Consider the following 12,510-nt stretch of genomic DNA (forward strand, 5'->3'; position numbering starts at 1 on the left):
GGTCCACCTTATACTAGCTGTGCAGCCTCTGCAGCCATCAGATCAAAGCAGGTAGAAAACTGGTACATTCAATCAATCCCTGTGATGTGCAATTATAAACCATAATGGTCAGGGGACACTCAATTCACCATCATTGCTTGGCATACATTTACAACAGTTTCAAGAGCATATCTTTACCATTTTTACAACATGAAAGACAATTTCTTTACTTAAAAAAAGTAGCTACATCACTAAGTAAAAAGGCTCTTTACCTGAAATAAAAACTCTATTGTCAAAATGTTTTTGATGTGAAGGTTGTGTAAATCTAAACGTACTAATATGTAGTAGAATTTAGTATGGCAATTTTCAGTGTGATGTATTCTTTATTAGGTTATAATTAGTGTTAAAGTTAATGGAGCATCCTCTTTGATGCAGGTTAAGATGGGACCCAGAGAATACGACACTTTTTGCTGCCACCCTGTGGCACAAATCTGTGAACACACATAGGCTAGTGTGTGTGTATACAAAACTGAAAGGCTTAGACAGGAAACACAGTATATAAATTAAAAAAACAAGAATAAAAATTAAAAAGAAAAAAAATGAAGAAGAGGTAAGGTAACAACGGAGCTAGAGTAGCTCATTTGCTTGTTAAATAAAGAAACAACCATCATCAATATTGCAACAGCTTACGTCACCATAGCCCCACAGTCAGCGCATGCGCAAACCCAAGTGGAAGCGTACGCAACAACAACACACTCAGTAGTGTCAAACTATCGTCAACAACTTTAATGCAGTTAGGGTTTGGGATATACCGAAGACGTGTGTCACTGCTTCGAAACCGAAAGGGGACACTAAATCTGCTGGGGACAACGCCACAGTGAAAACGGAAGAAGAGAGAAGTTAAATCTTTAGATTATTGGGCTACACTTGATGGAAGTGAGCGGTCGTCCGATTCTTATGTTACGCACTTACTTCCTGTTGTCATTGTGGTAGTTAAACAGAAGAAGAGTAGGCTAATGTTTGACATGTCGTGAGAGGACAGGACACAACGTGGGACAGTAGTTTAAAAAAAAAAAAAAAAAAAACACGGACCCTGTGTGTTTTTTGTATGTCTTCTACATGAGTGTATTGGCAGGATGTCGTTGAGTTCGGGTGGTTGGACTCACACCCCTGGCTTCACAGCTGACCTGTCCACTTCCCTCCCCGGCCATTATGGGGCCTCGCAGTCGCACACCGGCTGCCAGACCGTCCTCATGTCGGTTCGGGTGTCGGTGTGCCATTCTGGGATTCGGCCGCTGTGTCTTCCGGGAGCAGCAGATGAGTCACTCCGCCTGCAGCTCAGCATGGACCCGGGGAAATCCGGGGAATTCCGGCTGTTGCTCCAAGACAGCAGCGGGACTGGCCGGACTGTGGTGAGTTCACGGGCAGCAGGACATGCGGGGCTTGTTGTGGTGTGAGTTTACAGTGGGGGTGCATGTTGCATGAAACAGTTTTGTGTTGGCTGTTGTGGAAATACTTTTTTTTGAATGAATGCACATCAAGAAGGGGTTTCCACTTTTATGTTGCTGCTCTAAAAATGAAACCTGCCACCAGAAGACCCCCCAGGGCAAAATATTAACTGTGAGACCCTATCTCACTTTTCTGTACCTTGTTCTGTTGCCTATTATAGAGCACAATATAATATTATAGTTTCACCTACATGTTTTAATCTGACCTGGCTCAAAGTCTGGTGTCTGTCAGTTATTGTGGTAATTTTTTTCTCTCTTTTTTTTTTTTTCTTCAAATTTGCAACATCTAAAATAGTCCTCACTCATTTTAACAAAGGAAGAGTTTTTAAATTCCCCTCTACTATACACACCGTATCAAGTTTGTAGGCTATACATAATCAATTCAATTGTTATATAATCAACATGTTTTGTTTTTTTTAAAAAGGGGCCCTGAAGACTTTGGGCCTTATGAGGGTCCAGAGCGATGAGGCAGTTGTATACTATTATGTAACTATTTAGAGCCTCTCCCTGCAGTTGAAATGACTGTATATTGAAACTTGTCTACAGTCATGTGGGACAGGGTAGTCCTAAGAGTTAGACTGACCATCCTTAGTTTTAGAAATGACTGATTTGTGGACAAGAGTTCAGCAGTGTCGCAGAACCCTGTCAAGACTAATATCAGCTGGCACTGGATTCAACCATGTACAGAGCCTTTAAATATTAAAACAGTAACAATGTTATAACAGTTACATTCCTCAAGTGCATATATCTCCCTCTTCTTCCAGACCATAGCTGAGTTTGATTTGGGCTCAGTAAACTACGAAGTGAAGTCACCAAAGTGCCACGAGTTGAGTCTGGTGGCGCCTCCACATGAACGCATCAGCTTCAACTTCCGCTGTGAGCAGGAGGCCCAGGAGTGGGCTACAGTGGTGATGTCTTCACTGAGAGAGGCACACAAAGGTCAGTTGTTCTTCTTTAAGATGGCGACCACAGTCTAATATAAGGGTCATACTTTGTAAAAAATGAGTTCCGTGATTCAGCAGTTAGATCAAATGTCGATTTAGCTTGATCTTTGAACAAAGGAGCTTTTCATTGCCACGCTCTTAGGTTGTTACATTACTGCTGCCAGTTGCCATCACTGTGACCAAGCCTCCTGTTTTGACGCCAGATGGAAATGTAATTATTTGGTGAATGCTTGTATTACACATCATGCCAATTTTAACCCAATGTTTGTACTCATTGTTTGTATTTTGGGTATTCATGTTAGAACAAATGTCTCTTTAAATTGCCAGTAAAAAGCTTGCAAGGTAACAACATGGGACACTTCAGGGGGGACGTAGATGTGGTTCATGGAGCGACACGCTTTGACCTCCTTTTCTATACAAGAGGTTGATTTCTTGATTTCTGTTGTGGTTTTCCTGGCATACCATCAAAGATACACATAAGCTAGTAGTGTTGGAAGGAACGATAAATATGATCTTTGCTGCACTGGACAATATCCTTTCCTTTTGACTGATCTCAATTTAAATGAGATCAAACGTGCGTTGCAATGTGCTTCTCAAATGACACAAATAAAGGAGATTAGAGGGAAATATTCACCTAGTTATCTTATGTATAGCTGTTTGCTTTAAAAAAATATATATCTTCTTAACAGAAGGGCAAAAAACATCTAATTGGGATGAACAGTTACACCTACAGACAGGGTAAATCTAGACTATGATAGAGGTCTTTTGCCAAATGTTGAATGTTCTTGTTGTTCTCTTTCTTGTATTTCTATGTGGGGTTTTTTTCTGTGTTTGTTTTGATTTACCTTATTGCTTATTTTCTGTTTTCCATCCAGTCATCCCTCCAGATAATGGACCACAGAGCCAGCCCGATGGTCCTAATCACCAGAAAACCTTTGTTTTGCAACAGACAGGTGTGTACACTGAGCACCTTCTGGCAAATGGCAAATGAAACGTTTCTTCTTCTCAATAAGATATTCAACTAATTGTCATTCCTTCACTCATTTTATTCATTCATTGATTCATTGTTAGCCCGCTAGTGGCTGGGAGGAATGGCAACATCCTCTGCACACACTTGCCCATATGTTCACCTGAGTGGGCTTGTCTGTGTTTCCTTGTGCATGCATGTGTGTGTGTGGTTGTGTGTGTGTGTGTGTGTTTGTCTGTGTTTTTCCATGTGCAGAGGACACATGTATAGAGTTGTCCCGAGCCATAGAGGCAGGAGACATGCAGTCTGCTTCTGTCATAGCTGCAACACTCGCCCGACAAAATGCAGCGCTCAAGATACAGCCATCGACCAGAGATTATGAAGACACTGAAGTCAAGTAAGGTTATCATCATTATATTTTGAAATGTGATGTTCAGTACATAATAACACTTCTCTATTTGTGTTTGATTTCATTGAACAGCTTGACTGTTGTGGTTGAGGATTCTTCTTCTTCCTGTTGCGTTACTTTGAAAGTATCCCCACACATGACTGCTGCAGCATTGAAACAGCAGGTTAGACTGTTTTTTTTTTCACCCTCTTTTTCTTCTTCTTCTCAGGTTTTATCTATAAAGCCAAACATTACAACGCGCTGATAAAATCTCTACCCGATGTTAAATGTTTAATCTCACTGTCTTTCACTTTCTTCTATCCGTCTATCGTGCCATCCCACCTCAGATGTTTCTCGAGTATGGCTTTCACCCACGAGTCCAGCGATGGGTGATTGGTCAGTGTTTGTGCATTGACCAGCGCTCCCTCGCTTCTTATGGGGTCCATCAGGACGGTCACACAGCCTTCCTATACCTCCTGTCAGCCCGTCACGCTCGCTTGACGCTCCAAGCCCTGCAGCAGGACCAGGAGAGCGCTCTCCTCCTTGGCCCTTCATCTCTGTCTCTCCCCAGTCCTCCTCTCCCGTCTACCTCTGCAAATGGCCCCTCATCTCTGGACAGGAGGCCTTACAACACCCTGCCTCCTAGACTCCAAACCAGCAGCAATACTGGTGAGTGGGGGTTGTTACATATGGGTTGATCACAGATGTCGGATCAAATTCATTTTAGCTTTTTTAAGAAGCACGTAAGAGGTTATGCCTGTTTATTAAGTGCCTTAGGCAGTAACACATGGATGATGGATCGATAACAGCTGGTGCCCAACACATGTTTATTGAATGTCCTTTACTGCCTGTTAAGAATCTTGTGATTCTTGATAGATCAGATGAGGGAGAAGACTCAGACTTTGATGGCTTATGTTGAAATAGATTGTAGAAATTGGCCAAAGAGAAATTACATAAAAATGAAAGAGGGAAGTGTCATTTAATGTCTAGTGATTTCTTACAGATCATTCTCAAATCAAACTTTTATGAACAGAAAATTGTGTTCATAAAAATGTAACCTTAGTGGTTAATCTATTTGAATTCACAAAAAACCTTCTATACATTATAAAATCTCTTAACAGCAGATGTGCACTGACCTTATTGTAGCCATATTCATCATGACTGTAGTTTCTTAATTCACTGTATTTTAATTGTGCAGAGAGAAGAAGGTAGAAGAACCTTTTTTTCACCTATTAATGCGCCAATATAACACAAAAGTGGTGATCTACAGTATACCGAGTCAGAAAACTCAGATGGTAAAACAAAGCCAGAAGCTACTTTCTTAGCACATTAAACGATTAAAGCAAGGCCAGAGCAGTTAGATTTTTATTTGATTGACATGTTAAGTAATGCAAGGTACCAAAACGGAATGCAAAGAGATAACTGCCACTGCTAGACATCTCACCAACCCTCCTTTTGTGTTAAGACTGGCCACTCAAGATTATACAGTTAAATATCCACCCATCCGTTATCTGCACTGCTCGTCCCGTTCTCTCAGCATCCCTGATCTCAGCCGACATTTGGCCAGAGGCGGGATAAACCAGATTGTTGCCAGTCAATAAAAATGTAAATGTGCTTTGCAGTCAAATATTCTCGTGTTTAAAACTCCTTTCAAATGCTGTAATGGTGTACAACATAATGTTCTACTTTTGACAGTGCCTTGGTATTTGTTATACATCTAATTCTAATGTACTAAAAAAGTAGCTCGGTAAATTTGACAGTAGAATATTCTGGGGAATATTCTGTATTGAGGGGATGGCTGTGTATATCAAAAGTTGTGATAAAGCCGTTCATTAGTTTTAATTTGCATACATACTTGCAGATGTGACTGGATTCTCATCATTTTATTTGTCCTTTAATTGGTCAGGTGGTTCAGAGAGAGGAAATGTCAGTGAGATCAGAGATCTCATCCACCTAGAGATGCCTCAACTCAATGAAGCACTGAGCCCAAACCCAGCATCCACTCAGGTAATAGACAGCAGTTACCATGGGTTGATTGGAGTGGTGTTTTTTGCATTCACAGTTCAATTGATAAATGTTTGGATAAATACGACATAGGATAGGCAACATAAAAGTGGCATGTTTTGCAGTTTCTTACATGTCAAGACATTACAAAGTTAAACTAGAGACTGGAAAACAAAGAATAAAGTCCCTTCTCTGTGCCTCAGGGTTGGTCCTGCCCTTCTTGCACTTACATTAACAAACCAACACGGCCGGGCTGTGAGATCTGCAGCACAAACCGCCCCGAGAGCTACACCATCCCAGGAGGGTACAGACCTGATGCACTTGAACTAAGACGGATCCAGCAGGAGAAGGAGGCTATCAGACAGTACCAGCAGGTGAGGAAAACATGGTCACACCTTTATCACCCAGCATACCATCCACTCACAGTCCTGTATCTACATTCATACACATGAGCATATCCCTTTTACCCATATCTACTAAGAGTTCAAACTCAGCATACCACTTACCATTCGATGAATGTTACAAAAACGTGTTCGACAATGAGCAAAACACAGAGCTCCAAATTTGGCAAATATAATAATTGGAGGAAAGTATGACATCAATTGAAAGTTGACATTTAAATTGACACCCTCTCTCAGGATGACTCTCTTCTCTTCTGTCTCTGTTTTTTTGAAGGAGAAAGGGAGAAGAGAGGTGCTGAGGAGTGCTGGGGCTCAAAACAACTCAATCGTGTTTAACCTGGACCAGGACTACTGAACACACACAGACACAGGAACACTTACACAACAGGATTATTTATGTTTCATTCACAGTCAGATTTCACTTGTAGCACCATTTTTGTTGTACTTATGAGACGCTCACTTTTAGACCATCATCAACTGTGTCTGTATGCACAATATATATTTATATATATATATGCTCGATTTGGAAGCATATGGGTTTGTTCTAAATTGGATGTAGTATGTAGGTTAAAGAGATTATTTGAGATGCACTGATACCACTGAAGCCTTTCAACAACATATTATTTGCCGAATAATCAATAAAGGTTGAGGCATGGGTGCATCCCTGTCTTCTCTGTTTTCCACTGAATGAGAACAAAAAAGACACATTTTTCATTTCTTTAGTGGCACAAATGCAAAACAATAGCTCTTTTTCATCCTAGCGCTGTCAGTGCGGCTCCCCTGAGGTTACCTGGCCTCACAGAGGCTAATAAAGTGGCGGTCTTAGATATGCTGTCACAAAGCTCGTTATCAACTTGTTCTCTTAACTCTCGCCTATAACTTCTACTAATACTATAAATTCTAGTATTAATGTGAAAAGAGATCAAAACCGTTACACCTGTAACTGTAATGTGACAAATAGAAACAATTTAGTCTAGAAGAGGAGAAGTTTAAGAAACACAAGAAATCACTTTAAAATATTCCAGTGTCAGATTCTCGTTGGTATTCTTGTAGTCCTAATGAAGCCGGAGCAGAAAAGAGAAACATACTTCATTATTGAAATAATCTCTGAAAATATTTAAATGAGTGGACTAGTTTTCATATGAAAGACCATACAAAGTAAAGTTTTCCTCTCCAAACATGAAGAATTCACTTCATGTTATTCTGATGTGCAGTGATGGAGTAACGGTGATGAGCATCAACATTCAGGAATCTTTCCTCACAGAACATAAATCATGTTTGGGAAGGGTTAACAACCCTGTCGAACAACAAAACAAGTTTTTCTGATCTTTATTATAAAGTTTATTTTTTGGCACCTCATCGCAGAATCATTTGTCCCGGTCAGGATCCTGTAGAGATGATGACTGCTTATTTACAGTAGCCTGATCAAGTGACGTTTACATGAACACTTACAGATGATGCCACTAAATTGAATGTATTTGCCTAAATGTTAATTTTGCACTTACTATGACTTGTATATAATACCCTGTGAAACTAATTGAAATAAAATGTTCATACTCCAAATGTGAGTCTGCGTTCCTGTATATGTGAGTGTATGAGTATGGACAATTTTAAACAAAGGATACAATACCTGCATACCACCCTATAACACAAACTTCAGTCAAATAGTTCACAGAATATGTATTAACTCCATCACCTTTTGCCAGGCAAGGGAAGAGGAGCGCAGGGAGAATTTTGCGAGGCTGGTGATGATGGACAGCCAAGACCTGCTGCCAAACCCGGAGCCTGTGGACTGTAGGATCTGCTATGTGGACCTGCAGCCTGGGGAGGGGGTCCTGCTGAGGGAGTGTTTGCACTGCTTCTGCAGGTAGGAGGAAGTGTTTTGTGTAAGAAAAGGGATTGCGTCTGCTGACACCAACATTGTTTCTCTTGATTCAGACCGGTCCTGATACCTGGTTTCTACATGTTGGTTTGTGTGTATGTGTGATTACCCAGAGAGTGCTTACGTTCAGTTATCATGCTGAGTGAGGAGCCTGAGGTGTCGTGCCCTTACAGAGATGACACATATTCCTGTACCTCCTCCCTGCAGGAGAGGGAGATCAGAGCGGTGAGTAGCGCAAATTCATGTAACTTTACAAAAAGAGCAGGTCTAGAATGTACTCTTTGTTATATTATATTATATATTATTATTATTATTTACCAAGACCCACCATTAATCCACAATAAGCACAGCATTAAGCTAAATTTATCAAAGTAACAGGGGCAAGGAAACATTTCCTTTAAGAGGCAGAAACTTCAACCAGAACCAGACACGCGTTGAACAACCATCTGCCGAAACTGTGTTAGAGTTTGGAAAGTGGGATAGAGAGAGATGCAGAAAGAGAGAGATAGAGATAAACAGAGCAACAACAATAACGATGAATAGGACAGATTATAGCTACAATGTCAGCAATAATGGAAAACATGTGTGTTGTATTAGCAGTAAGAGCTAAGTATGGTAATCTAATGACTGATCAGTCTGATGTTAACATGAGCAACTGTAATGACGATGAAACTGGGAGGACTGATTATGTTTATTATAGAAGTTTGAAGTTGAGCAGCTCTAAGATTCACTTCCATATTTATAGTAATGATAATAGATGCAAGGCTGATATTAATAGTTTCAGTATTTGGTGTTGGGGGGGGTTTATTACAGAAATTGAGATGCAGTAATATGTAATATGATGTGAAAGCATACAGAGAGAGTCAGAGAGACAGGAGCTTAGTGTGCCAGATCCCGCAGCAGTGTAAGCCTATAGCAGCATAACTAGGAGCTGGTCTATACGTGAGCCAGCCCTAACTAAAAGCTTTTTAAAAAAGGAACGTACAGCGTGTTACTGACTCCTGGACTCTTGACTGGTAGAGGATTTGAAAGTAGACAGGGCGGATAACTGAACGCTCTACTTCCCACAGTACATTTTTTAGAGACTGTAGGTACCATGAGCAGGCCTACATCCTGGGAGTGTAATGCTCTAGAGGACTTTTAGCTCTTTAAGATGAGACAGTGCTTGACCTTTAAGAGCTTTGTAAGTGAGAAGAAGGATATTCAATTCTATTCTAGAATTTAAAGGGCGCCAGGGCAGAAAAGCCAATCAGGAGTAATGTGATCTCTTTTTCCAGTTTTGGTCAGTGCACGAGCTGCAGCACTTTGGATCGACTTTATTAAATAACATCAATAAAGTCAAGGTTTTATTGTTAAAATGGTGAAGGTCAGAAAGTTTTCTCACTCAATCATAACTGTGTACCTTTAGTTTAAGATACATCAAAATATGTTTATCTTAGCGTATGTTTTTGGCATTGATAGCTCCCTGAATCTATACCTGCCAAGACGTTCAAGCTACAGCTCTGCTTCTTGTTTTCAGACTTTGGCTACCTTTTTGTGTCGTTAGCCTTCAGCTGCTTCAGCTCAACAAGAAGCAACAGTAAAACAATCTGTAAGCTGCTAAATGTTGTGACTATGAACTGTGATGTAACCAAAAGTGCTGAATGTAGCCCTTTGTTAGTTTAGTTTGAGTTAGTTTGTAGCTGAAAGTGGAAAATGATTTAAAATTACATTTCCAGACGTGAAGTGTTACGCTGAATTTGTTTACCTTTACATTTAAGACTATAAGCCGTTAGTAGAATGACTGGGCTCATTAGCCTTCTACAAATTCCTCTCCGTTTCTCCTTTGCAGTTGGTGCCAGCAGAGGAGTATGAGCGCTGGCTGCAGAGGGGTCTGTCAGTGGCAGAGTCTCGATGTGAGGGCAGCTACCACTGTGCCACCCCTGACTGTCTGGGCTGGTGTGTGTACGAGGACTCGGTCAATGTCTTCCACTGTCCAGTCTGCAGGAAACACAACTGCTTGATTTGCAAGGTATAAAATGCGAAAGGTTCACACAGACAAATAATAAAGTGTCGGTTATTTACTCTCTCTTCAGGAAATCTTACTTGTGGGTGAGCACATATACATGAATTGAAGCAAAATCATGTTACAAATTGGTTGTTGACACATTGGAGAGAAGTTTACTGTGTGAATAGTCTGAATGTTTCTTGCTTTGTGTATGAGAGTCTTCAGTGGATATTTAAATACATACAAACACTGCAAAATCTGTTTCTTTTCTTCTCAGGCTATCCATGAGGGAATGAACTGTAAGCAATACCAGGATGATCTCGCAGCCCGAGCTATAAACGACTCTGCTGCCAGGAGGACAACACACCTTCTCAAGGCGAGCTGCAATAGCACTTGCATCTGTATTTATACATTGGTATCTGTAATTAAAGCTGCTTTTATGTGTATGGCATTAGCAGAACCCATCTTGTGGTTTATGCAATACAGTTATTATTACACAGAGATAGATGGTTTTCTGTCTTTCTAACTGAAGAAAGTGAGACTACATCCTCTTATATCAGATTTCCTCTCGCACCTTTGTTCTTTTTACATCTCTCAAACAGACTCTTGTGCAGTCAGGCGAGGCAATGCACTGTCCCCAGTGTGGGATCATTGTGCAGAAGAGGGATGGATGTGATTGGCTGCGCTGCACTGTCTGTCACACTGAGATCTGCTGGGTAACCAGAGGACCACGCTGGGGGCCCAGGGTGAGAAATTATGTTTTCCGTTCTTCAAATATTCACAGTATTTTATTATCTACCCACCTGATCTCCTCCTCCTCTGGACTTGAAATGACTGTATTAGTGTCATGTGATGCATAAACCCTGGTAAGATAGCCCTTTAAAAGACAAATGCAGATGTGTCCAACTCACTTTTTAAGATAAAATCTGATTATTGTTTATTTGAAATGACATTAAGTTTTGACACTAAGGGGGGGGTAAGGTAATTCAAAGATTTTAAAACTCTGCTTCTGATACTTCCCAAGGGTCCTGGAGACACTAGTGGAGGATGTCGCTGCAACGTGGACAATCAGAAATGTCATCCTAAATGCCAAAACTGCCACTGAGAATCTCAAGAGTGGTCAGATTATATAGGGAATGAAAGAATGGAAATATACTGCTCTCAACAACAGGGGGGAAAGCATTAATGTGAAAAGAATCACTGACACACTTGACTGGCTGACGGAAACGATTGTTACATACAGCACATACTCATTGTTACAACTGGAGACAGCCCCCGTGTCCTCCTAGAAACAGGAATTATGTTAACATTTATCTCTCACAATAAGGAAAGAAAGTAAGGATAAGTAAGCAATAAGAAGAAAAAAAAATCCCATATGATATGATGAGGGTAATTGTGATCAGAAGTCTGCAGGGAAAGATTATTAACTGTTGATAATGCATGCGGTGCTTTTTGCACTGAAAATGTTACAGGTTTGCTGTTTTCTTTTTTTAATGGAAACAAACCAGGATGCATGGCATTAAACTAAAGGGGCCTTATTCCTGTGCACAAAAGCTGTAGCAGGGTGTTTGTGATGAGGTTTTCTTGAGGTGTGAAAAATATCAAAGTATTATGAAGCTATATATGGTAATATTGTTGTGTGTCTGAAGAGTAGTCAGGCTGCATGTTTCCAAAAAGATTTGTAAATTGACTGAATAGATCCAGGCTGACTGCATGAGGTCATCACTCGCATGCTTCTGTATTTGACACGGGGTGGGTACAGACGTCACTGAGGTACTGCTGAGCAGCTCAGCACTGTCTGATGCCATCATTAACAACTTGCTGAGTGTATTGAAAGATGACTAAATATTTACCACAATATTTGATCACTTTCTTAAAGAGATGGCACATTTAAACACATTTCGTCCATAAGCTAATGCTCCTCTGAAGGAACTCAAATATAACAAGGTGCATACCTAACAGCAGTTAAAAAAGTTTGGAAGGCTTTGTATACATGACAATATTTGAAATATCTTCAATTCATCTTTGCATGAAGTTGCTATTATAATACCTTGATGAGAATAAGCAACATACCCTGTGTTACCCTCACGGTGAAAAAGTATCTCACAAACTGCACTCTCTATAAATGAGATTATTTTTAACCCCGTCTCGACTACACTACTGCCCTGCACTGAAAAGCCATGAATAAGTCTTCACTGTAATGTGTGTTCAAGTATCAGCTCTGTGTTGCTGATCTACCATTGTGCCTTAATTATCAATAAATACTCTCTGAACTCAGAATTCTTTGTGTATATTTTTACGACAATTAAATTAACAGTATTTGACGATTGCCAAAAATATGATGAGTCATGTTGTTTAGATGGCCATATTTGGTATTGTTGTGTATGTGATACTGACATGCTATAGTTTACCCTCCCATCAAAAAGCACTTTCTGATCCCTTAGATAATT

At 40.3% G+C, this 12,510-nt stretch overlaps 1 protein-coding gene across 1 annotated transcript; it reads left to right on the plus strand.

Moving 5' to 3' along the window:
- Positions 1–692: 692 nt before the first annotated feature.
- shrprbck1r (sharpin and rbck1 related) lies at positions 693–12,340 on the plus strand. Its single transcript, XM_020653036.3, has 14 exons — positions 693–1,391; positions 2,252–2,426; positions 3,307–3,384; positions 3,654–3,795; positions 3,880–3,970; positions 4,134–4,455; positions 5,693–5,793; positions 5,994–6,164; positions 7,898–8,058; positions 8,187–8,298; positions 9,905–10,084; positions 10,338–10,436; positions 10,663–10,806; positions 11,085–12,340. Exons 1-14 carry the CDS (start codon positions 1,116–1,118, stop codon positions 11,163–11,165), a joined length of 2,133 nt encoding a protein of 710 aa, XP_020508692.1. The 5' UTR covers positions 693–1,115; the 3' UTR covers positions 11,166–12,340.
- Positions 12,341–12,510: the final 170 nt, after the last annotated feature.

Source organism: Labrus bergylta, chromosome 20 (assembly GCF_963930695.1).
Source record: "Labrus bergylta chromosome 20, fLabBer1.1, whole genome shotgun sequence".
Lineage (NCBI taxonomy): Eukaryota > Metazoa > Chordata > Actinopteri > Labriformes > Labridae > Labrus > Labrus bergylta.